We start from the raw sequence: 25896 nt of genomic DNA on the forward strand, positions 1-25896 counted from the left end.
GTGGAGTCAAAAAACAGGCCAGGGTCAAAAATCAGGGGGTCAGTCCAAAAAGGCAGAGGTACAAATATCCAACAAGCAAAGAAGAGTCCAGGGAAGCAGGCAGGGGTCAAAACCGGAAATTCTGAAAAACAAGGGCAACTCTGGGACTAGGACTAGGACTAGGACTAGGACTAGGACTAGGACTAGGACTAGGACTAGGACTAGGACTAGGACTAGGACTAGGACTAGGACTAGGACTAGGACACAAGGAGGCTAGAACTGGGGAAAGGAATACAGGGCTCGGGACTCAAAAGACAGGACAAGACGAACTAGCCACGTGCAACTGAAAAGGACAGGTATAAATACACAGGGGAATGAGACAAACTAGGCGGGGCATGGGAGTGAGGGCAGTCTAACAAATAAACATCAGGTGAGACACATGAAAAGGTAATAGGACAATAACGAGGGGGAAACGAAAACGCGGACTGGATTCACAAAGACACACATGTAATACAAACGGCTCTGGACTAGAGAGTAGACAATTGCAGAGAATCAGGAGATGCAGAGATACAGAGAGACAGGTGCGAATACTTTGCTGAAACTAAGCAAGTAATCAGTGATAGAATAGGGAGGCGGAGTTACAGAACAGAATTGAAACTGGAGATGCGTTAGTAAGTTAGTTAAGTGATTTAAATTACAAATACCCAAAACTAGTGAATGTTAGTTTTACAAACATATTAGTGTGTTAGTATAATTAGTACTGTACAAATTCTATGTTAGTTGGGATTAGTATATTAGTGCTATGTACAAACATGAAATGGAGAGAAAGCAGGAAGTAAGGAATGCAAGATTGGAAGGAAGATTGAACCCCGGAACTACCATAAACACCCGAATAGTGGGGCACGCAGACAAGGGAGTGACTGGGCTAGTAAACATTCAGACTCACACATCACAGGGGAAGACGAGTGCAAAGACTAATGAATATAAACAGAACACCAGACATGAATATGAAAAATAATAAATTACAAGACTAAAGATAATAAACAATGATAAACTAGCACACAGAACACAGGAACATAACAGGGCCAGGTTAAAAAAAATGCTAGCTTTCTTCATGCTTTGAACAAAGGTTTTGCGCTCCTCAGATAGTGCCTTGAGAGCAGTGCGGAGTCTCTACCATGCAAAGATTAACCTAGTTCTGAAGCAGAAAAACTCTTAACAGAAAAACTCTAACAGCTGGATGAGGAAGCTGTGGGCCTGAAGAGTGCCATTTTATTTGCAGTGGAAAGCAAATACCTACTAAAGCCCTCACTCTCTGAAAAGTCAGCTGCTCTCTCGAAGACTCCCCTGATCTGCATTGCAGCAGACATATTTAATTGCAGAGGCTTTAAGCAGAATGAGTAATTATGGTACGGATTACAGTCTGAAGGAGAGAATTCAGCTTTGGTATTCTCATGTTATCCTCCAGGCACATAAGTAAGTGTGTGTCACCTAAAACCACAGTTATAAAGTTACATATTCCCATAGGTCATAACAAAATGTTCACACTATCATACAAGGAGAGGATAATCACAGCTATTACACAATTTAAAAAAATGTTTTAAACTTTTTTTATGCACTAAGCTGATCATTTGAAGCCTCTTGATCAGACTGGCATTTTACTGTGCAGATTATTATTTTCATAATTTCATAATTTTCATAATTAGTGATCAAATAATGATCTACTCGTTGCTACTGACTCTGGTTTCTGGCTTTTCTAAATTTGTCAAGCCGAATAACAAATTTCCATCATCTGGACAAAAAAGTCCCTTAATGCCTGGGTATAGTGTTCCTGTTGGAACTTTTGCCTCTTTTGATATGGTTAATCGCAGGCTCTTCCTGAACAGGATGGAGAGCATTTTGGAAATCACTGGTGATGCCCTGCAGTGGTTTAAATCACAATTCAGTGACAGACTTGAGTTTGTCCACATGGTCTCGGTCAGTCAAGCCCTGTACTAGTCACTCAGGGTGTGCCTCAAGGCTCTGTGCTAGGTCCATATCTACATGATAGCACTTGGCCACATTATTCACAGGCAGGGGCTGTGAATATCTATCTATCTCGGATTGGTAATGAAACTTCAACTTACACGTGCGGGATGGAGCACAGCTTTTTGAAGCTGAACTGCAGTAAAACACAACTCATTTTAATTGGTACAAAGTCTAATATCAATAAAGTTGCATCATTCCGTGTTTCTGTGGGTGCTGACAACATTACCCTCTCTCTGTTAGTGAGGAATCTTGGTGTCATTTCCGACTCAACTCTTTCTACAAAAACTGACATCAAGTAAAAACGTCTTACACCCCTGCAACATCGCTCACATCCGCCAATTTATGTCCCTCTCCAATGCAGAGAAGCTAGTCCATGCTTTTATTACATCACGCAGGTGTCATCTCCAATTTACTCGCACATCTCTAACTAGTTCAGAACTTGAGTTCTTTCCCATACAAGTGCTAGTGAACACATATCTCCTCCATTACAAAGTTTCCGCTGGCTTCCAGCCTCATCAAGGACAGAGGTTAATGTCCTTTTACTGACCTGCAATGCTCTATTCGGTCTTGCCATTATATTACTGAGCTTTTGAATCCCTACACGACAGGTTGTCCTCTTCACTCCTCTGATTCAGGCGTGCTCTCTGTACTCTTTACCACCCTCCAATCTAGGGGTGACAGGGCTTTTAGTGCTGCAGTGCCCCGGCTCTGGAGGGACTGGAAAGTGCATTAGGTCTTCTAATTCTAGCCACTCTTTTAAAACATACAGCTAAAGACTTACCTTCTTAGGAAAGCCTATAACACTAGTGTACTTCTTGTGGTTGTATAGGAGGGTTATTTTTCTCTCTTCTGCTTCATTGTAAATATAGTTTTTATTGCTTTGCTCTTGTTATTTTATTCATGTTATTTATGTTGTGTTCTGTACTGTACAGCGCTTTGAGTGAGGGAGAAGATAAAATCTATTATTATTATTATTACTACACAGCAAAACTACTGGTTGCAGGTGGGTCCACCTAAGTCACAATAACATGAAAAAAGCACAGAGACAAGCTTTCAGTTTATCTGACATTCACACATCTACACAACACAACACCATTTATTTATTTATAAAGACTGAGCCTTTCTTAATGTGTTCTGCACTACAGTCCCAGGAATAACACAATTTATAAATGAAGAAAATTGCCACAGTGATGGCGACACTGAAACAGAAAGATGCGTCCCATAAACACTCCTTACAATTCGACCGAAGTGAAGTGCTCCATTTTATTCTGAAGGCTCTTTCATTCATCACCAGAACCTGTATTCCATACGGAGGTGCATGAAGGTATATTTTTTGTCAGTGACAGGAACCTCTCTGTACTTTATACTCTCAGCACCGATTCAAAGAGTCACCCTACGCTTCATTGATTACCTTATCATAGCATGTCAAAAGAAAATATTAGCCTGCATCTCTTTGTGCGCATCTTGAGTGAGGCTACAAAACAAGTATTTTCTTCGGTTGCTTGACATTTAAATGGATTGCACAAACTCACAACAAGATCAAAATGCGAAATTATACCTGGGGATGTTACTGTCGTGCATAATCCACCTAGAGAAAAATGTTTATGTACAAACAACAATTGATCGTAGCTGCTGTCATCTTTCCAGTGAAAAAAATAAGGAAATAAGGTGTATTTATTACGTGACACTGCTACTGAAATGTGATTTGTACAAGATAAATGCAGAAAAAACATTTGTGCTTTTGTGCTTGCTAAGTGCACAATTTACGGCAGTGCAATCAAAGACTGCAGACCAGACCTGAATCAAATATCTATTTAAAATACTTTAACTCTTATAATGCTGGCAAACTTGGAAAAAATAAACGAGGATATGATATTCAATGAAGCATGTTACTTAACCACGACATCACATTCATTTTGTATTTGAATTATCACATTCATTTCGTTATGAATGCTGGAGATATTTTCAGTAATCTGCCAGGAATATGGAGGAATTGTAACATAAAACTATTTGACCCAAGTCTGCTAAACAAATTTCTCCAGAAGCTTCCTATGGTGGTCAGTATGATATACACTCTGTGAGCACTTTATTAGGTATTTATTAGCACTATTTTTTGAGTTATTGGTCTTTTGTTGATATAGCCTTTCCATTCAGAGGTTTAATGTTTGTTCAGAGCTACTCTTCTGCATATCACTGTTGCAATGTGTGGTTATTTGCATCACTGTCACCTTCCTGTCAGCTTCGATCAGTCAGACCCTTCTCCTCTATCCTCGCTCATTAACAACGTGTTTTTGCCTGCAGAAGTGCTACTTTTTTGTTTTTCACACCATTCTCTGCAGATGGTTAGACTGTTGTGCGTGAAATTCACAGGAGATCTGGTGTACAGGTCTACCTAATAAATTGCTCACTAAGTGTATATTTTAAAATTGTATTTATTCAGGTAAATCCCACATATTCACATATTCCTTGCCTAAATCTAGCAAGTCTCTAAGCAATACTTTTGTTTCATATTTTGACACTATACTTTCATACATAGACTACTTTCTCCAAGAACGAAAATTAGCTCCACACTCTAGCTAATTAGCTCAAATGAACAATCACAAAGCTGTAGCTGACACAGCCTACTTGTACGTCTACGGTTGTAACCTATGAGGTTCCTTGATTGAATCCCGGGTCGCGTAACCCTGGATTCCCAGTTTCATACCAAAGCCGACAGTGTCTACCCAGGTAATTCTCAGGTTGTATGCAGGATTGCAGTCCGGGGACGGATATCCAGAGTTGACCGGGTTCATCAACATAAAGGTGGGCATTACAGCTAGTCAAGGATGAGATTATGTTGTTGATATAAATAGTAAACAAAACTGGACCCAATATGGAACCTTGTGGAACTCTATTTGTTACCAGTAAAAGCCTCCCAGATAGTCTCAAAACCACCCATGCACTTTGGAATGAAATCCAATACTATACTGTATAATCTTCGTAACAACAGTGAGTGATCGACTGTCAAATGCCTTTGACAAATTAACAACAAGAGCAGCACAGTATTTTCAATTGTCAACTGCACACAATTCACAACCAACGTAGGAGCTGTGATGGTGCTATGCTCTGCCCTGAAGCCAGATTGGTATGGGTTCAGCATTGAAGACAGAAATTCCTAACATTACATTAACAAAACCTAACTATCTCCCCAGTGCTATAGCTAGTATAGAATTGGTTTGCAATTATGGCAGAACCTTGTGCAGCATAAAAACAGTGTTTAAACGAGGATAAAGCCAAGGACATGTACATCCTTGTGTGAACACTCAAATGCAGTAGACAGCATTAGACAGCAACTCGTCCAAAGATGTACACACACACACACACACACACACGCAAGTGCATAAATACACGCCCAACTACAAAGATAGGCATTATTCTGACCAAGGCGAATTACAGAAATAAAAATGACACACACAGCGCAGGAATGAGAACAGACCAAGGACACGGCCCACAGAGAGCTCAACATTGAGACATAAATGAGAAAGAGGAAGAAAAGCTCCAAAATCATTTAATAGTCCCGACGGGCATGTCTTACGGAGACGTGGAATATTAAAAGCAGTTAATGTTTCTCTGCGGGGTAATTTCTGTTAAAGGACCGCTTCTCAGTTCATTTCACTAGCAAAGGCAGCAGCCATCATGGTTTTCTGCACCGCAATTAAGAGAAAAAGAGCAACGGATCGGTGGCGTTGAGATGAAATAAGACACAGGGAAAATGAAGAGTGGCAGAACTGCTGATGGGGGGTTCAAAATCAGCAGTGATTAGTCTCCCTCTCCCCTGTGCCGTTCGGCCGAGCCCAAAACCCCAAGCTCCCTGCAATTGGCAGTTAAAGCTGTGCACTCATCCCAATGCGCTTAATGAGCCAGGGAGTCATCCCACCGACGCCACGCGGGACAGAATTATGGTGAAGAAACAACGTTTTCTAAAAATTATACAAGGACTGAGCAAGAAGGAACAAGTCTCACATTGCCATGGCAGCTATCTGAAGTAATTGGCGAACTGCTGGTTAAGAAATCAAGGAGTAAATGCTCAGCCGCTGAAGATGTAATTTCTGTAAAAACGCTCCCGTGCAGCAGGCTTGGGCCCTGTTTCAGTTAGCAGGATTACTGAATTAGCTGGGTAAAATGACATTACATTAGTTATTTCGCTGACGCTTTTCTCCAAAGCGACTTACAGTTGATTAGACTGGGGCAATGTGTGGTTAGCCGCATGGATCTTATCGTGGCTACACCGGGGCTTCAGCCACCAACAGTCCAGGTCCCAGTCATGAACCCTAGCCACTAGGGATAGCCCAGAACCCTTCCAATTCTGGAACGTGTAACAAGAGAGAGATTGCCTCTCTCTTGTAGGATATGAACCCCGGCCCTTCACTCGTCCAAAGATTTTTGTTAGAGTCAGATAAAGGCTAAATTGCCTCTAGCCATGGGCAACAAGACTCTTTTGAATCTTTTTGAATCTGTTGAGGGTTTACGTCATCATTGTCAGCATTGTCGTGGTAACCTGCTACAAGCCTTCGCTTTCCTAGGGAACTAGCCGTGCTAACCCTGCTGCACATGGACTGAAGTAAAAAGAGCTGCTCTGGGGTTTACTCAGTGCAGTTATCAAGCTAAAGCTAACTCAGTAATCCCGCATTGTGAATTACCCCCCAGGATAGGCAGGTCCTCTCAGTGTAGTCGAACATGAATGTTCACACAAGGGGCCCACAGCTCCAACTGCTAAGCTGCTTTTTCAGGGCTTTCTCATTCCTCATTTCCATGAAACAATGTGAAATGAGGTGTGCAATCGCACACATGCACACAATTACTGTCCCAAGAAACCGCTGAAAGAGCAACGTAATCAATGTACGACCAACTGTGAATGAGCTAACATGGAAGAGCCTGAGACACTGGGTGATCAAATTATCTCTGTCCAAAAGAAAATGGCCATCCATTATACAACACATTTAAATATCATTCATGCATCACCATCTACCGTTCATTATATCCATTTTTCCTGATTTTCAGACACAACCATCAGGGAATGTGGAGGTATAATGGCAGTGAAATACAACCACTCCAGAGTAACGATTTGTGTTATCTGTGCGGAGTGATTACCTCCATAATCCGCAATAGTGTCTGAATATTTCATATAAAATAACCCTTTGATTACATGGAAACATTCTCTCATCATTCTCTCATCAATGCGTAGAGGCCACTCCAATGCTTTGCACTGCTCTCTGCTGATAGCTTGGTCTGAATGTTGTCCAGGATACAAAGCTTTCCTTTAGAAAAAAGATGTGTTGCTGTGCAGCAGTCTTCTTCTCTCACAGTTTACATCATTTACACAAATGGTTTGCATTCCGGATGTGAAATCTTGTGAGAAAGCAGGTGGTTTTGGTTCTGAAAACAGGAATAACGGGTCACCTGAGGCGGAGAAGATGGGATACTCCACAGCTGATTCCGGTAACGTCTGCGAAGGCAAAGATTCCCGGAGCATGTTCATATCAGCCGAGCCCAAGCGGAACCGTACAAACTGCCTCCCCCAATAAGTTCCACACCCCCTTCATTACTGCGGCCATCGCTGCCAAATGTAAAACTTGGAACAAGAGGAAACTCCCCAACCCCCCCCCGAAAACAAAGATTGCAGTAAATTGTCAAGAAGACAGCAGAAGTGCTGAGAGCGGGCCTTTCCGAAGTTGGAGGAAAAATCGATGCGCTTCTCAAATCAAAGGACTTCTGAGGCATTGTATCAAGGTTACAACAACCTCTGAAACAGGAGCCTGAAATCAATAAGGGCTGAATTCAAGCATCAGTTTCTCCATTAGCGCATTATATTTTTATCTTACACTATTTCCAGGGCTAGAGGCCAGAGTCAGCTTGATTGCATTTCTAGTGTTAACACCCTATCGCTCTTGATTACTCAACATGACCGCTGCCCTTTCTGTTGGGAAACATCAAAATAAATCCCTTCCCTGCTCCCTAAATACTAAGTACTGTCCATAAATTATAATGAGCGTGGTCCAGTGCATTTCTCTAAGATTGTGAATTCTTTGAGAGGTTTAAATTTTAAACAATCTGCCCAAGGTGTTTGACATACAGAAGGCATTGTACATGACTGTGGCAGTTATCCTCATACCTTGGAGGAGAGCAGGCTGATGTTAGCGTTAGGGCGGATCAATACAATTTGCTCCCTCTTGAGACTGGTTCCTCCCAAGGTTTCTTCCTATCTCTCACCATGGAGTTTTCCCTTGCCACGGTTGCCCAAGGCTTGCTCTTGTAGGGGTTCAGGCCAGAGTTTTCTCTGAAGCGTGTTGTAACAGCGGTTTGTGAAATGCACTATGCAAATACATTTTGAGCAGATTTTCTACATCCACTGTAACAGCCTGGCCAATGTCACACCTTGCATTCTTTAAAAAACTAAAACAAAGCATGACAGCAGTCCATGAAAAAGACAGAGACAAGTGCTTGCCAGTTTGTCCCAACAGAGTCAAGCAAACGGCAATATGGCTCTTGCTGGAGTAAGATGTGAGTCTGAAGCAAACTAAAAAGGCAAAAAATAATGGAGACATTTTCTCAACAGAGGCCAGGAGATAATTAACATGGCGCTCACAGTAAAATATAGCCTAAACTATCAAGATTGGGCGGGCGTTTCAAGAGTGAGATTAGTTCCTTTTTATGATTGGGACTACATTAGTCTAGGTCAGGGAAAGGCAAAGGCTTGGTCAGGGGAATACTGTTGCAATTATGCGTGGCCAGTTTTGAGTCAAGCCTCTGTTTTCGCCGGAGTTTGATTATATACTGAAGAGCTGTTGGATAATTGGGGCTTCCTGCAGAGAAAAGGTAAGCTAAGAATCAACCCCCTGCTGAAAAAGATCTTAGCATATATAGGCCGTTTAAGAAATCTGGAATAAATTACTGCGCTTTAGAACGATAAAAGACCATAAAAGCTATACCATTCAATGTCCGCTATTAATATGAGAAGCAGTTAGCCCTGCTGCCACAAGAGAACAGAAAATTTGAATATCGAATAACTGATTCTTAGCGAAAGTAATTTTGAATATAGAGGGGAAAAAATACAGTAGGCTAATCTAAATTCAGTTGTAAAGACGATCTGGCTAAATGTTCATTAAAACCGCTGTTCGCAAACATTTGAAAATGAACTCACGAAACAACGTCAACTTCTGTCAAACTGTATCTAAACCCAAGGAGGGTGCCAGGCCTCTCTGGTGTAACTGCCTATGATACTTCCCAAATAGGAAATGACTCGGGGCTGTGCCTGGCACATCTCATAATCCCGGGTAATTAAAATACTCTGGATTCCACCACCTTTGTTCATGCCCCGGCACTGCTCAGTGGGCTTAATAACAGGCACAATAACCGCAGAGCCAGGGGGCACGGGAGCCAAGCTGCTCCACTGTTCGCCTTGGCAGGGACTAAATAAATAAATAAACACAAACAAACCAGAGAAGATGGATGTTGCCACTGCCAGTTGTTGAGCGAAGTGGTTGCTGGCTAGAGAGACATTAATAAGGACAGAATGGGAGAATGTAGAATGAGAGAATAGTGAGGTGGTTGCTGTTGTGTGTGAGTGTGCGGTGTGTGTGTGTGTGTGTGTGTAGGGGGGGCTTGCAGGGGCTAAAGAGGCACCGTGGCTGTTAGGAAATCACCCCAAACAGGTGGTTCGCACCGTGGCTATCTCACAGCCATTCCGTGCTGAGAGATTGCAGTGCCCCATTGAGACTGCTACAGTGCAGCGCCTGCCCTGCTGCCATTGTCCGCTGCAGCCTATCTCACTTCAATAGCCTGCGATTGTGGAATAAGCCATGGGTCTGGAATCATAGCAATCACTTCCCACACAAATGGGTGAGAGGTCCAAAAAGAATTCAACCGAGGATTGTGCACAGCCCAGCTCCCTTAAGCTTCAAAATCAAATCTTCCATTAAAAAGAGATTTGTGTCTCATCCAATGTTCATATATTTTTTTATGATGCATGTAGGAATATCAGCCCTTTGTATACACAGCCCCCCCGACCACAAGTACTGGGATAAATTAACATAATCTGAAATAAAGTCATTATATTTAGGCTACTACTTGCATATCACGGTCCCAATGCTCGTGCGAATATAAAAGCAGGTTTTTTGAAAGGGAACGGGAAAGAATAGGGCTGAGCTGAAAGGCGGGGAGATTGAGGGACATACACCAGCAGGCCTGCACAGTGGGGTAACTCAGCAGTAAGTGAGGTGAATGGCTCTGTGTGATGCCTGCCTCTCAGACTCGCACGGTTCCACTGTGCCCTCCTGCGACAGTCTCTGCTCCAGGGATTTTTGGGATCATGGGCTTAGGTCAGCTTCCGCCTACGCCAACATGTTCAGTGCTGCTGCTAAAGCACTGGGAACACTGTCACGTACGTATCCAATCTCCTGTTTGCTCCATGGTGGATGCAGAGCCTCTGTGTGTTTGTGCCCTTGTGCTGACCGATCTAGCCCCATTGAGGAGATTCAGTTAAGGCTCCATAATTGCTGGTGTGTGTGGATCATATTTCTACCGGAAGGTAACATCTGGGGGAATTCCCATTAGACTGCGGCTGTTCTGGTGTTTCAGCTTTAAGACCACACCATGGCTGTCACGTTGGGTTAGTATTATGATTAACGGGAAGCAATACGAATCCATATTTCTCTTCTCCCAAGTCTGATATTTGAATCTGGTAATTACACAGGGAAGTGGTGCAAGGCCTAGTACCTGACAGTTAGTGAAGGGTAACACGTCGAACAAGACAACACCAGGGTTTCCCCCAAATCTGTTTGACCTTGATAGTGCACTGGGACTGAATTATTCTGCGGCCAAGACTAATTGTTATTGAAAATATGATGGCTATATTACATTTAATGCTCAAAAATTTTTTATAGTGACATCTGGTGGATTAAGAACAATATCGATACTCTACGCAAGTACGCGAACGCAGACACTTCCAGCTACGCAAAGTCAATTACACGCATCCTTCTAAAATGCGTCACCTGAAATTCTTAACGCAACACAAGTGTGAGCTGCAGTGTAAATGGTAAATGGCTGGCATTTATATAGCGCCTTTATCCAAAGTGCAGTACAATTGATGCTTCTCATTCACCCATTCATACACACACTCACACACCAACGGTGATGGGCTGCCGTGCAAGGCACCACCAGCCCAGTCAGGAGCATTTTTGGGTTAGGTGTCTTGCTCAGGGACACCTCGACACAGCCTGGTCAGGGGATCGAACCGGCAACCCTCCGATTGCCAGACAACAGGTCTTACCGCCTGAGCCAATGTCAGTGTCAAACCTCACAGCAAGGGGCACAATGGGGGATCTCCCCCATTGGGGACTTATTTCCTCCACAGGGACATGCATATGTTCAGCATGTAAAGCCTGGCATTGTCATTCGCTTGCGTAGGGCATGTTTCAGGCCTAAACTCACAGAGAGAATGAGAAATTCTCCCGAGAACAGATTACAAATTCCATTATATCCCTGCTGAAAAAAACAGCTGAAGCTATGTTTTGAAACATCTGGTAACTGGTTGACCAGTTCAGACTAGCTAGAACCACTTTATGACGAGCTTGGCCATGCCAGTTGACCAGCTCATACCCAGCTAGACCAGCTTTATGACCAGCTCATACCCAGCTAGACCAGCTTTACGACCAGCTCATACCCAGCTAGACCAGCTTTATGACCAGCTCATACCCAGCTAGAGCATCTTATGAGCAGCTTGACCAGCTCAATTTTCAAGATGGTCAAGCTGTCATGGATGGATTTTACAGTAGGGACAACATAGACAAATCTGCACAACAGTATCAAATCTTAGACCACATGTCAACAGCTTTGAACTTGTCTTGAATGTTACTTACATATATTGGGAACATGAATATGTTCTAACAGACATTTTCAAGAGAAGAGCATGTGTGTTCTGTGCTATTAACAGAGTTATTAACACATGCAGTTTGGAATGAATTAGCCAGCTACAGTGCAATAATCTCAAAGCATATCAATACCACTGCAACAGTACGTGCCTAAATCACACCGTGCATCAAATTTGGTTAGTTATTATGGTATGGTAAGCTACTTCCAATAATGTTTATTAGTTAGGAGTAGCAATGGGGTAGAAAGCAGGAGGCTAATTAATTACATGTTCTGGCAGTATAGTAGTAGGCTAGAGGTGGTTTGCAAGATGGTAAAACATAGCATTATCCATTTTATCTACAATTAAGATTAGCCTACTGCATCACCAGAGTTCTCCCAGCCTAGTGTGATTCAATTTGGCCCATCTAGTGTGGGAGATATGCATATATGTTTTGTCTTCACGGTTGAGGGAAAAAAATATTTTTTGCTTGTGTCTTCCTATTGTTAAATGCATGCAATAAAGTACCTTTAAAAAAAAAACCTCCAAAACCTATTAACCAGACACTGACACATGCAGCAGATGAGCAGAAATTACAATTTCAATTGCAGATCTATAGAGAAGCGAGAGTAAACTGGGAGACAGCAATTCTAATGACCTCTGTAATTATCTCATCTTTTGTGTCACTGCAAAAACAGCCCCCTAATCTGCTCCAATTCTGGGATGAAAAACAGAAGTCACAATGCCCAGCTCCTGCAATGGTCTAGGAATGACTGTGGGTAAGTGGACTGCTATGACTGAAATTCAAACAAAATGATCCGCAATGACGCCTACATTTTACAAAAGAAATCAATAGAAATTGAAATGTCCACCAACAATAGAAGCGGCAAAACAGACAGCCTAGCACATATGTTGAACAAAGTAAGCTCATACAAGTGCAACATTTCAGGAGGTTGAAATAAGCCCTTCAAGGACCATATGCACATCCAAAAAGACAATTAGGATATCATTGTCGAGCTACATCTACAAAGATGTGTGCAGAGTCATATAATCACTCATAGAACATTGTAGAGCTAATTAGTCACCTAGTCATATGAGAGACAGACAACCAATATCATGTGTTATAAGCAAACATCGGTCTACATAAAATGTTTAACAAGGACACACAAGCTGAAAAAGGACAAAAGAATATGCAACATCTCTTCTTAAGAGCTACTTCCCAGAGCAGAAATCAACCCTCAGTAAAAAAAAAACAATTAGATAAATGATGTCATCACCTCTATCAGAAAATCAGACACAAGCAGGCAAAAACATGCTCTTATCTCATCTTATGTGTATTTGAAAACAAATGTTTTTTTCGAAAACTTAATTCAAACAATCATTGTTTCTTGCATTAAGTTGACTAGCAAGCTATTCCGACGTCCCTCTGAACCAATCCAATTGAACCGCAATGAACTGGGTTCTTTTAAAAAAATCGAGAAAGTTCTGACTCGACGCGGAGAAATTCAATTTACAGTGAGTGTCAGCTGTAACCGTTGATATGCTGTAAAGATCTTGCCAGACGAAAAATGATATCCGTGTACAGCAATGACGAACCTGCGCGCTCCAGAAGGATACATGAGGGTCGAAGGGGAGGAATTGCAAAGAGGCAGCGGTTCGGATTTTCTTTTTTGCATCGAACAGCTCTTTAGCACGTGCATTTACATCCAGGCCAGAGGCGGTATGAGAAGCAATTTAATAAAATACATATCGATCCGGCTGTCAGATACACTGCTGCACAGCTATACGACGGGCATATCCACTCCCTGACAAGATATACTAGGGCAGCACAACTCCCAAACAAGAGGAAGGCCAACTAACAGGATGAGGTCGCTGACAGGACATGCTTCTTGACGGTTCTTCTGTGCGGATGATGTGCTATATCATCATGCAATGGAAGAAGCAAAAACCCAATTGATAATGAAAAGTGCCACAAAGGGTTTTTTTATAGAGAGGACTTGAGTGAACATCCAGTCCGCGCGAAATGTCTGCTACCATTCAACTGTATTGATTTCCATGCAGTTGCAACTTCTTACCTCTCAGCAGTGTCATGTACTGTCACTTATTATGTTCCTTGGGCATGAATTTTCCCTCAGAGCGAAGGAGGCAATATTTATGAGGCAATACTAAGCATGACAGAGCCAACCATTAAACATTTCAGATGCCGATGAATCCAATCTGGCACACCATGACAGAAAGTGCAGGCCTTCGTCAACAATAATGAAGCTGACAGCAACTGATGCTGTGTTTCTCATAGTGAAATCTTTTCATTTCTTCTCGCCCTCACCTGCCAAGTAATCATGCAGCAACTTCAGCTGAACTTCATGCACCACACTGTGCATGTGTTTTTATTCATTTATTTGTTTATTTATTTTGGTGTGTTGCTTGGACCCTGCAGCCTGCCATACGGTGTGGTTGCACTGTGTTTTGTTTTCTTGTAGGCTATGCATTTCTGTTTCTGAGGTGAGAGTGAGACCCAAAGACATTTCCAGCCCTTGTTGGACAATAGTAATATTGTTTCTGTTCTATTCTAGTCTGTTTTGCTGCAATCTGTGTTCCCAGCAGAGACCTCAACAGGAAATGCTAAAAACATTATCTAGAAGCCGAATACATTACCTGAATGCACACACTGATTACAGGTATAAAAGCCTTTATTTATGAGAGGAATGACATTAACGGAATAAATCTGTAAGAATCACCACATGCTACTTAAGTTCATGTTAATAAAAATATAGTCCTATAAGCATTCTTAGTTCTCAGTATGCAATTGCAGTGGAGTAGTCATGGGTTCATTGCACCCATATCAGGCAAAAAACATCTTATTCAGTGCGATAGACCTTGCGCTAAGTGCTTAATTGGATACTTTAAGCTTCTGACTCAATCAGTCTGACTACACATTAAAGGAAGTCCCTCATTATGTAATTATGTTAAATTATATATCATAATTAAAAATTACAGTCACAGCCAGCTACAGAATGTGTATTCCAATGGCTTCAGTCCTGTTTTTATTTCATATTCAATTTGACCATTACATACTTGGTCCTTAAATTTGAATATTGACTACATTGTTTCCAAGGAATGCACATTCTTCATTAAATAGAGACACAGAAATCAATCTGTAGTGCAAGGGAACATGTTTATAGCTGTATAAATCTCCTTGGAGCGAATAATGACCTTTACTTTTTCAGTTAAAACACACAAGCGTCTTATTTGAATAACAAAAAAGTGTTTGGTTACCAGATCTATACATTATATTCTATATATATATTAGCCGTATATCAACATATTGTTTGCTCGTGACATTTGAGCCCAGACCTGTGAAGATTGTGACGCTAGAGAGCCGAGGGCGCCCTCTTGCTTACACAGTAGAAACGGCAGGCGACAAGCATGAGACTGTCAAACATGAGACTGTCGAATTTCCTGCGATTCTTGGAAGCAACAGATTAACTACACGGTTGATGCAGACCCCTCAGACCACAGGGAAGATACAGAACTTGGCTACATCGAAGCTATGCACTGAAGGAATTGGAAATTATCTGGTACCGAACCAACGTTAGCAATGTCATCAACATTGGCTTAAATGACCACAAGCTATTTTGACATAACCGAGTTATTGTCGTTAGCACTGAATTTACCGAGTTAGCAAACTAAATGAACATAACTTCACAAATTCAATTATGCACCTGAATGGGTAAGGTTCACTGAGCCAGCTCGGTTAATTTAAGCTGCCTACTGTACATGAGGAGAAATTTTAATTCGCTGCCGTGATAACACCATTTAGCAAAATAACACGGAGAAGTGATGGTGTGACTTACCACAAAGGTTCACTAGCCATTTAGCCAATATGAACTCGCTAGTTAGTTAACGTTACATAACTAATTAGTACATTGAAGTCACCAAAAACCGATGCTCCACAATCAGCAAGCACGGTTAACGTAACTTATTGTCTGTAAATTATGCTAGGCCTATACGTCACAGCAGCTGGACAGAAAAGGTAAACGAAATCTTTGCTAGAGCTACCTAACATAGATAGCTGACATTAGAAATCAAAGATAAAATATTCTTCCGTGAACATACGCCTCATACGGATTCTTCACGTCCTTGTTAGGATCCTTGCATTGAAACGTTCACTTACCGCGCTTGTACGGGACAGCAGCACTCAAAAACTCGTCACGGAATTCCTTGCCAGCCGTTTCATTCACACCTGCCACAACAACGGACAAGCACCGAGGCGCTTAAAAGACTGCTAAAGATAACCAAACTGGAGGATGTTGTCTCACCGACTGCTCTTTTGAGAGTAGGATGACATATAGCGCCACCCAACGGGGGAAAAAAATATACATTTTATGCTCCCGGTGCTGATCTACATGGAGTACGTGTTATCGTGTTTTATCATGTAATTAATACACATTTATGTATTTTGGATAGACAACAAGCGGATATTGGTACAATGCACAATTCGGCATAATGTGTGCACATCAAATCCTTATAAGCATATGTAGTATTCTCATGTTGCAAGGGCGGATATAAAGGGCAATGAAGAACATTCAGAAAAACTCAAGAACCTGAACATCTTTGAATCCAATTGACGAGAGCTATAACTCGGTCTAAAAACACTGACCAGTATGCTATTGTTAGAACCAAATATGGTACGTTACTTTTCTCGTCAGAATATGGATGACAGTGGCCCCACAGGACATCCACTCCTCAAACCAGGTTTTTAAAATCAAGATAATGCCTCAGCACACAGTCATTTTTGGGTGTATTTATTATACATCAGTTCAAATAAAAGAAAAAGGAACAAGATTTTCACATAGAGTTTAATCTTTCACCTTAATTCCCGTCTCCAACACCATCAGGTTCCGAGTAAAGAAATCAAGATACATGGATACAGAGGAGTGCATTATTGGGAGTAAGAATCACCCGGCAACGGGGGGAAAATACATAATTCACATTTTAGATTTAATCAGGTCATACTCTACACACACAGGGTTGTGTAGTTAAACATCAAATATTTCCACCTCTGAGATGACTGTTAAATGTGCCAAGTCAGGCATGGGTAAAATGTCAAAATATAGTCTGTAGCAAATAGGTTGTATGTATATTCCAATTACACTTTCAGAGGGGGCATTATATGCACTGAGAAGAAGCAACATTCATTCTCCGGATTGACTACATTATTTTGCCACAGTATATGAATATAGCTCCCTTCAGGACAGCATGTTTAAGGAAATAAGTGTCATATTTGAAATTACACTTATGCCCATTAAACAAGCTACAGACTAGAAACTTTTACCTACTACCTATATTTGAGCGTTATCGACTGTATTCATACTAAACGATCATTACAAAATACATACTACCCCACTTTATTTAATTGGTGACGTTGGTGGGGGGGTGGGGGTACTGGCATTGGAGATCAGGTGCCAGGGCTATGGGGTTGCGGGGCAATGTAGTTATTTCAGCTACGGGGGCTATGGATTCAGGGGCTATGGGCCGCTCTGGCGTATGCCTCGGTGAACCTTTGCAATGGAGTGCTAACTCTAGCACGGCCGCCATCTACGTAAACGAGTGATGATGAGCGAGGATGGCAGCCGTCGATGTGGTCATACGGGCAGAGCGGTGGTGTACAATCAGGCGAGCAATCGCACCTTTTCCCCAAACAAGTCATCAAAGCTTTAGCAAAGCACTACAACCAGATGCCGACAATTGGATCAACATCTGATTTAAGTTACCATTCAATCGATGGCTCCAGCTAGTCATTAAGACCTGAGATTGAACAAATGCCAGGACCCTACGGGGTTTCTAGCAGACATCAATACAATAAGTGCTCCCAAGTGATTGATCTCTACTTCAGTACCTTTGGCATAGTTAATGATTATCGATGATCATGATACGATTATAAATGGTTACCATGTTACTGTAAGTTGACAGGATGTTCTTAGGAACAAGATCACAACCACTAAAGTCATCAGAAAATGGCCATTCACAGCTTGCCCCTTACACAACACAGCCTTTTCCCCCTGAAAACTGAAAACGCCTTTTATCTGTACTTTAGAAGCACCTAAACCATGTTTCAAATACGAACAAACAAAAAACACACATTCAACCAATTCAAGCACTGGAAAACTTTCAGCTTGTGGCCTCCAGGACACAAACCCTTCCCTACAGTACCCCTAATAGAAGAATTAAGATATCTATGAGATCAGCTTTTGAAGAGAACACGAACGCCAGTCACACCCGTTTATTCTGAACAGACCCACGGCTACCAGCAGCAGTTATCATACGACAGGGTCACAGACGTCGGACGCTAGAAGACCGAGGAAAGGGCTGTTCAGGGAGGTGGAGGAAATCCGCTCGGTGCAGCCACAGTGGAGAGCATCAGAATGAGTGATGGTTTGGCGTGGGCCGAGCAGAGAGGCGGAGGCCTCCCTCAGCAGACGGAGGGTTTCCCGGGACGGTGGAAGGGTGACGCAGTGGCAGGGGTATCCAGCCTGGACTCACAGCGAGCTGCTTTCCGCACAGGCCTTCATTACGCCACAGGACAGTCCCACCGACCTGAGAAACGGCTCCAACCACCTGGCGGGAGAGGGACAGGAACACAGACCGTGACCGAACTGGCCCCACGCGCACCCGGGACCCCGTCGCACACCCACCCGGGACCGGCCCTGATTATGGGAGGAATAAGGAAGCAAAAACCTGAAAACCTACATAACTCGGATGATTGTTAATAATAGTAAAAATAAAAAAATAAAAACGCTTCTGGGCTTTCTGAATCTCACAGCATGCAACATTTAGTGAGCGGACATTCAGATGCGTGGCGAACTCCAAGCGCTGATTTATGTGTTTAGGTTTAAGGGCGGGCACTCGTGGTTTGAGCAGGAGTGTGCAGAAAGATATACGAGAGATTTGAGAAGTTAAGACTTCCTGCTATTAAAACAGATTGATGGGCCTCGACAGGAACCGAGATGGGCCTGACCTTCCAGAAGCGACACCACCCCTCATCAACACGTCAGCGTAAAGAATTTCTTCAACGCTCCCCAAGATCCCAGAGTGACATAAAAATGTTGCCTATTACTAGAAGGAACCCGGACTTTGGTAAAGATACACGAGGCAGGAAAATGGCTGATATTAATCACGATGAACTATACCTTCATCAAACTGACCCCATCTCCCCCCTCCCCATTGGGAAATGAGGCTTTTCCAATGCACAAGTGGGTGTCGCAGATTATTCTCCCAGTAGGCAGAGTTTCCTGGTGCTCTTTATCAAGGGATTTGATTAACGGACAACACGTCTCTGAACATGGAGCCTCAGCCCCTGAAGAATGAATGGCACTGTGGCTTAATTACTTACTAATCTGTCATCTCGGAAGTCAGCGCTACGGAGTGGGGAAAGAGATCTTGTCCACTTGATTCATCTTCAGGTGATTATCGAGGATTTGGAAGAGTTCTTGGATATTGGGTACGTGTCCGGACTGCAACTTTGACCAGATCGGCACATCTTTAGGGAGAAGAGAACGAAACTGATCAAATGCTTGAAATCAAAACAAACAAACCTGAAAACCTTTTAAATCCAAAAAAGCATCTTGGTATGGAATTACCACGGCTTCACTTTTTCACTATGTGGACAAGGAACTCAAGGGGGTCACCCCAGTTCCCTAAAATCTCGAAATGAGGAAAACAACAAAAACTGGACAAACGGTATTTCTTAAATCCAATAGGTTTGGGCTCCATCAGAGCCACCCAAACCACGATGAGCTTCGACAGCCGTTCTGCTCTATGCAGATTGTGCATGGTAGAGGTGCAATGGCATTTAGAGGCAACATGGACCGGAAAGGAAACGGAAGCACCACAAAATGGCCGTGTCTTCAGGAATATGACCGGGTGGCACACATGCATGTAAAAAGTATTATAACACATATCCTAGTAGAGTCGCATTTGTACAGTTTTGACTGGCAGATATGCATGTATGTATCTGCAGTCAAACTCCAAACACCCACAGATGTTAATTTACGTAAATCATGAAAAGTATATGTACATCACTATTCCTGATCTCAGCACTTGGCCACTTTCTGCAATAGCAATGTTCTATGTATGGGCACTTCAGTAGAGCAATCTGTGTCAATGACATTCTCATCTTTTAGCGCATGCAGACATTTACATTCGTCTATTGCCTCAAGCACCTATAGTTCAATGCAAAGTATGCCTCTGATCCACGAAACATACCGATGAAATGTTCAATGGAAATTGTATTACAATACCAAACCAACAAGCTCTCTTCTAAGCACAACAGAATGAAGAATGTCTTACTACTTACAAAGGCCATTTTAAATACTTGGAACAGCAGCAGCTAAGGTTTCTTTTTTTACAATGGCCATTTACTGAAAATATTAAATGTTTTGATGTGCATTTGTGCTCATTAAAAAAAGATTACATAAATTAAAAATGAATCTTTACATAGCCAACACTGTATATTCAAGGAACAAAGTGTTAACACTGTCATCCCCATATTAAAATGGAATTAAAAATTAACTTTCCTTGCCCTGAAATTTTATATTAATCAATGTAATAGTTTGGGGATGATCATAGTGGTTCACAATGCTAATACAGGTAAGGAAATTGAGCGTACATACTGCAATTATCAAGTTACGCCATTCATCATGCCTCAATGTTGGCTAATCTAGCTTAACAACATTGTGAAAGGGCTCTCGGTTTTGCCATTTTAATGCCAAAACTTTGAAAGGGATAGAACAGGAGCATATGGGGAAACACCGCAATACCCTAGATGAATATACTATTGTTTTATTAGTGTCTACTACTACAGAAGTAGTACAAATACCACAATAGGATGCTTCAACTAACAAGCTACCTTTTAAGCACAGTATGCTGCTTTTGAATCCCTGCCACGATAAGGCGTAATGGCTAACAGCATGGTCTGTTACTAGCAGCATGTTGTTAATAAAGTAGAAATGACAATGCAGAGCAACTGAACCCTCCTGCTATGCCCTGTTCCTTGTGCTTTTTCTTCTCGGATTCACAGAAATAAATACTGCGGCAACTCACTTGACATTTAATTATCAGGAGAATTTTTGCTGTGTGGCCCATGAAAAAGCCATAAAATTACATCTCTGGTGCATTGATTTGAAGAAAAATATTAAAGTAGAAAATAAAAATGAAATCTGCACTCATCTTTATTCCTCAGGAGTTATTCAGGAAATAAATAAAAAATAAAGATAAAGAGATTGCTGATGAATGCGGACATTTTTTTTTTACTTTGCAAACAATATGCCTAAATTCTATAATGACACTTAATTCTCATTTAATGTACCACAAAAGGTGCGTAACAAATATTCATGCAAAAGGTTATATTTTAACCTTTTTTTTAGGTTTGTGTGAAGGCATGTTTATTTTATTCTCAATTTAATCTTCAAATTAATTTATTCTTACCCTTTAGTTGCGAATATTCACTTTGGAGAATTACAGGAGTCAAATGTAGCGTTGCATGACTAATGCTTTTCAGCGCATATTATAATATATTTATATGGCATAAGACAATCAAAGCCCTTGGGAACCAACACCAAGTCAGAAGCAACCTTTTCTTTGGAAGCAGGTGAATTATTATATAGTTATGGATGAGTGATTCATAAAAAGAGGAAGACAAGGAGAAAAGTGTAGGGTGACTGCATAGTTCAGTTTGACATGAGACCTATAAATCTAACAGCAGCTTAACAGGGGAGAAGGTCAAGGCAATATAAGGAGAGCTGTTCAGCTAATATTTTAACTCCCCCCAAAAAAAGATACAAAATTAAAAGCAATATCAAGTCTGACACTTACCATTAAGTGCAACTTCAAAAGCCCCTGTGGACAAGAAATGGGTTTCTACCATATTGCTGAGGAAAAAAGTCATCAGGCATGAAAATATCTGAAAAAGATGGACAGACAAAAATAAATGTATTGCACAGGGCTGTGGTACAGAATAGCCCAACATTTTTTTAATGGTGTGGCCACCTGCATGCAAAACATCTCTAAATACAGACCCATAGTAGTCAATATGTCGGCCGTAAGAGCTAAGCGCTCCAAGGTATGGGCTCACTTCATCAAACTCAATGAATCCTCGGCTCAATGCAATATATGCAAGAAAGTAGTTGCGTCAAAGGGGGGTAACACCAGCAACATCATGAAACACTCGCAGTCTACCCATAGCATAAAGCTGAAGGAGTGCGGCGTGTTTGACTGCCTAAACAACGCGTCTAAAGTTAGCAACCCGGCACCCAACCACGCCAACAACACCGTGCCCTCCTCCGTGCAGGCAGACTCCGACAGTGCTTCTTCATGAAGTCACGGTGAGTGTATGAATCATTAAAGGGGAAGTGAAATACTAGATTAAGTTGGCATAATTTACAAGATTGATTCCCAATCAATTGGGTTGAACATGTAGGCAAGGGCTTCGGTCACCTCCCTAGGTTTTTATTTTTATTTCATCTATTCTGAGAAGCATTTGTAATTTTAAGTTAAGCTTCTGTTCTGTTGAAACATTATCACATTGACAGTTACCTTTAAGGCTGTATGGAGCTGCCTGCTCGTTTTTTTGACATACCGCGGCACATGTTGACTTGCTAAGGGCTTAAAAGGCAGGTGCTGTAAGTTGTTTAATGATGTTGCTGGTGTTACCCCCCTTGTGGTAATAAAAAACAATTGAATCTTTGACCATCTTGTAACGTCATTATCTTATACACTAAATTACACGCCATGGTATCGATAAGAGTATCGATAAATACCGGCACCGGTATCGGTATTGGTATCAGTATCAATAAAATCCTAACGATACACATCCCTACATTTGACATACATTAAAATGTGTTGAAAAGCTTCATTTTGCTTCCTTTCTTAATGGCACACCAGTACTAGTGCCCCACCTAGGAATCAAACCCACCAGATTCCAAACTTAAATGTGCCAGATCATTTTTCAAATCAGGCCCTTCAAGTGGTTTTTACTGACGTCTGGGAGTCTTTGATGCCAGTCAGTCAAAACCGCGTTTAACAATTGATCTAAAAGACATCATCCACTACAGTATCCAGCAGCGGCATTAGTGCAACGTTTTCAGCTTGGTCCTGAGGTATGACTGCCACCCGCTGGCAACCACAACAACTTTCAGAGGAAACCTTGTGTTTCCCCCCACCCCCCAAAGAAATACTAACCTAACCCCAACCTAGGGGCGACATTGGCTCAGGCGGTAAGAGCAGCTGTCTGGCGTTTTAGTCGGAGGGTTGCCGATTCGATCCCCCGCCCGGGCTGTGTCGAAGTGTCCCTGAGCAAGACACCTAACCCCCAATTGCTCCTGACGAGCTGGTCGGCGCCTTGCATGGCAGCCAATCGCCGTTGGGGTGTGAGTGTGCGTATGAATGGGTGAATGAGAAGCATTAATTGTACAGCGCTTTGGGCAAAGGCGCTATATCAATGCCAGCCATTTAACCCAATCCAACTATTCAGTTCAGACAGGAGCATATTACATGACGGCACAACTTTGGGTACTTACCAATAAACATGCAATAAAGCCAGCATTTCTCTGTTGGACAATCAGAATCCGCTGCTGCCAGCAAACATACATGTTGCTAGTTTGCCTTAGGCTAAGCAAGATGCCTGGACTTCCCACAGAGGACAGCAGTCTGGCGTCTTCTGAGACTGACTGAAGTCTGATATCTTGATTATCCTCCCATCCGCATTGCCGAACACTAATAGTACACTTCAGTATTCATTTTTAATTAATTAATTATGGCATTAGGTATTTTGGTTCTTGGTTAAAATGGTTAACGTGCACTTGGGCTTTTTGCAGCTATACTTGTTCTTCTGGGAATGCTGTAGGCTAGCTGTTGCATATTAATCAAGTTAATGCACTCGTTTCTCCTATCCCTCTGGATAACAGCATCTGGTAAATTAATTGCGTTCCTAAGATTTGTTTTCAGGATCCAAAAAAGTTCTTACCTTATTATCTTGGCTCCAAAACCATATCCTTGGAGTGTCCATTCCAAGAAAAGTGAAAGGATTTTGTCCACTAACAATAAGAGCGATGGCGAGCAGTTTGAAGTAGGAAACAAAATTCGCAATGTATCTGTGGGAGGGACGAGAAATCTGATGAGAAAAACAGCTTCCGTGGCTCACAACAGTTAACAGACATCTGACAAATTAACTCCATGTTTAGCGTCGCAGAAACAAAGAGGTTGTTCCGAAATACACTCACTTGTGGATGGGTTTGGGGGGGTAGTTCTCTCCTTCGATACGGATGTCCGGGTACAACTGGCTGATCGCACGGGAGTACTCCTGGAACACCTTGCTGTACCCTCAGGAAATGCTAGAAGAACGAACGAAAAGTCAAAACACTGAAGAGCAGAAAAACAATCCACTGCGACAACGTCGGCGTTTTAAAAAAAAAAGTGTATTGAGAGCTTGAGAGCTTCCTGGTTACAGTTGCGTACTCACGAGAGTATTATTCATGACGTCCGATATGGGGTGAGAATGATTATAAGCTGAACGAAAATGGGTTTAGAATAAGCATCTAATGAAACCCATTCGTATTAAATTACCTCATCCACATGGCGGAGCATAGGTAGCACGATTATGATCCACCAGTGTATTCTTCACTGAAGGGTAATTTAGCAATCTAACATTAGAAGTTGAGCATTGTGTAGCTAACGTCATTTGGTCAATTTAATGTAGCCTAGCCTGAGCTAGCTAGCTAACCAAATACGTAATAGATATTATCTCACCTTAGCTAGCTCTACTAAATACAAATTTAAAAAAAAACGTTAGCTAACCTCACACAAGACAATATTGAAGAAAGTTACCGACCGGGTTCCGACCGGCAATCAGTGAATCAACACAGGCTGACTAGCTACGTTAGCTACCCAACATGAGCAATCCATCTTAAAATATATCCTAGCCTAGTAGTAGCACTGGGTAGTTAATATGAGACGTTGGTTAGGCTAATCGGCTTGGTTCAGCCAGCAATCTGCTTGGGTAACTGATAAAGCATAGACTAGCTAGCTAATTTAGCTCTGACTCCCTTTGATGTTGCACAAAGTGTGGCGTTTTAGGAATAGCAGACCGAATAACTAGCCTGCTAGCTACAAAACGTTACTTACCAATACTGAAATTTTAGAACTGGCCCAGTGTACAGTTTATGTTTGCTCAGTTTCTCTGGATCCAGGTCCCGGTGGATTTCAGGCCCACTGTCGAGGTTGCCAACGGCCTGCTGCTGTTGCTGCTGAGCCGTATTTTTGCCGATATAAATATCCCGCACAGTGACTACCGTGAACAGTAGCATAGCCGTCAATATACCCGCCTGGCTGTATTCAGCCATTGTACCCCGTATTTGGGGGTTGTTAAACAAATCAATTTACACTAGATAGGGAGTTTAAAGTCGTACACCAATCTCAATTTCAACCACACTGTCACTGAGCTGAGCTATCTATGTTATTTCTCGAGTCAACACATCCACCACACAAACAGTCATAGCTCTACCACCTAGTGGCGGGAGGTCTAAATAAACCAGAAACTGAACGTTTTGTTTTCGAAGATGTTTGGTTCCTTCTGCAGTAGACTAGGCTACTGGACGTTGCCCAAACGTGCCCAAAAAGGAACCTAGGTTATTTGAAACCGAAGACATGTATGCATCCAGCCCACTGTATATCACGTTATTGCACACTGGTGAGCGTGTACATCAGGTAGATTTAGGCAGAGCATCTACAAATATAGCTAGCCTATCTGCCGATGATCTGCGAAAGATGTTTCGACAAAGCTGTAACTTTTTAGAACAAAGAAAAATGTTTGGGCTGTCACGCACTTACATCTTCAATGTGATTAACTACATGATTCAACAATCAATTAGTCACACTTGAGCTTATGTATGTGTAGTTCTGGGTCAAGGTTTTGCTGAAATTAATGCATCACAACAAGATTAAACATT

General features: G+C 42.0%; 1 protein-coding gene across 1 annotated transcript; it reads right to left on the reverse strand.

The window, feature by feature from the left end:
• Positions 1-16682: 16682 nt before the first annotated feature.
• On the reverse strand, positions 16683-25422 carry selenot2 (selenoprotein T, 2). Its single transcript, XM_061236817.1, has 6 exons — positions 25073-25422; positions 24172-24282; positions 23916-24042; positions 21767-21854; positions 19287-19433; positions 16683-18511 (listed from the first exon to the last, which is right to left on the reverse strand). The coding sequence occupies exons 1-5, from the start codon at positions 25288-25290 to the stop codon at positions 19312-19314; spliced, it is 666 nt and encodes a 221-aa protein (XP_061092801.1). The 5' UTR covers positions 25291-25422; the 3' UTR covers positions 16683-18511; positions 19287-19311.
• Between the last annotated feature and the right edge of the window lie 474 nt (positions 25423-25896).

The sequence above is a fragment of the Conger conger genome, chromosome 3, assembly GCF_963514075.1.
Source record: "Conger conger chromosome 3, fConCon1.1, whole genome shotgun sequence".
Taxonomy (NCBI): Eukaryota; Metazoa; Chordata; class Actinopteri; order Anguilliformes; family Congridae; genus Conger; species Conger conger.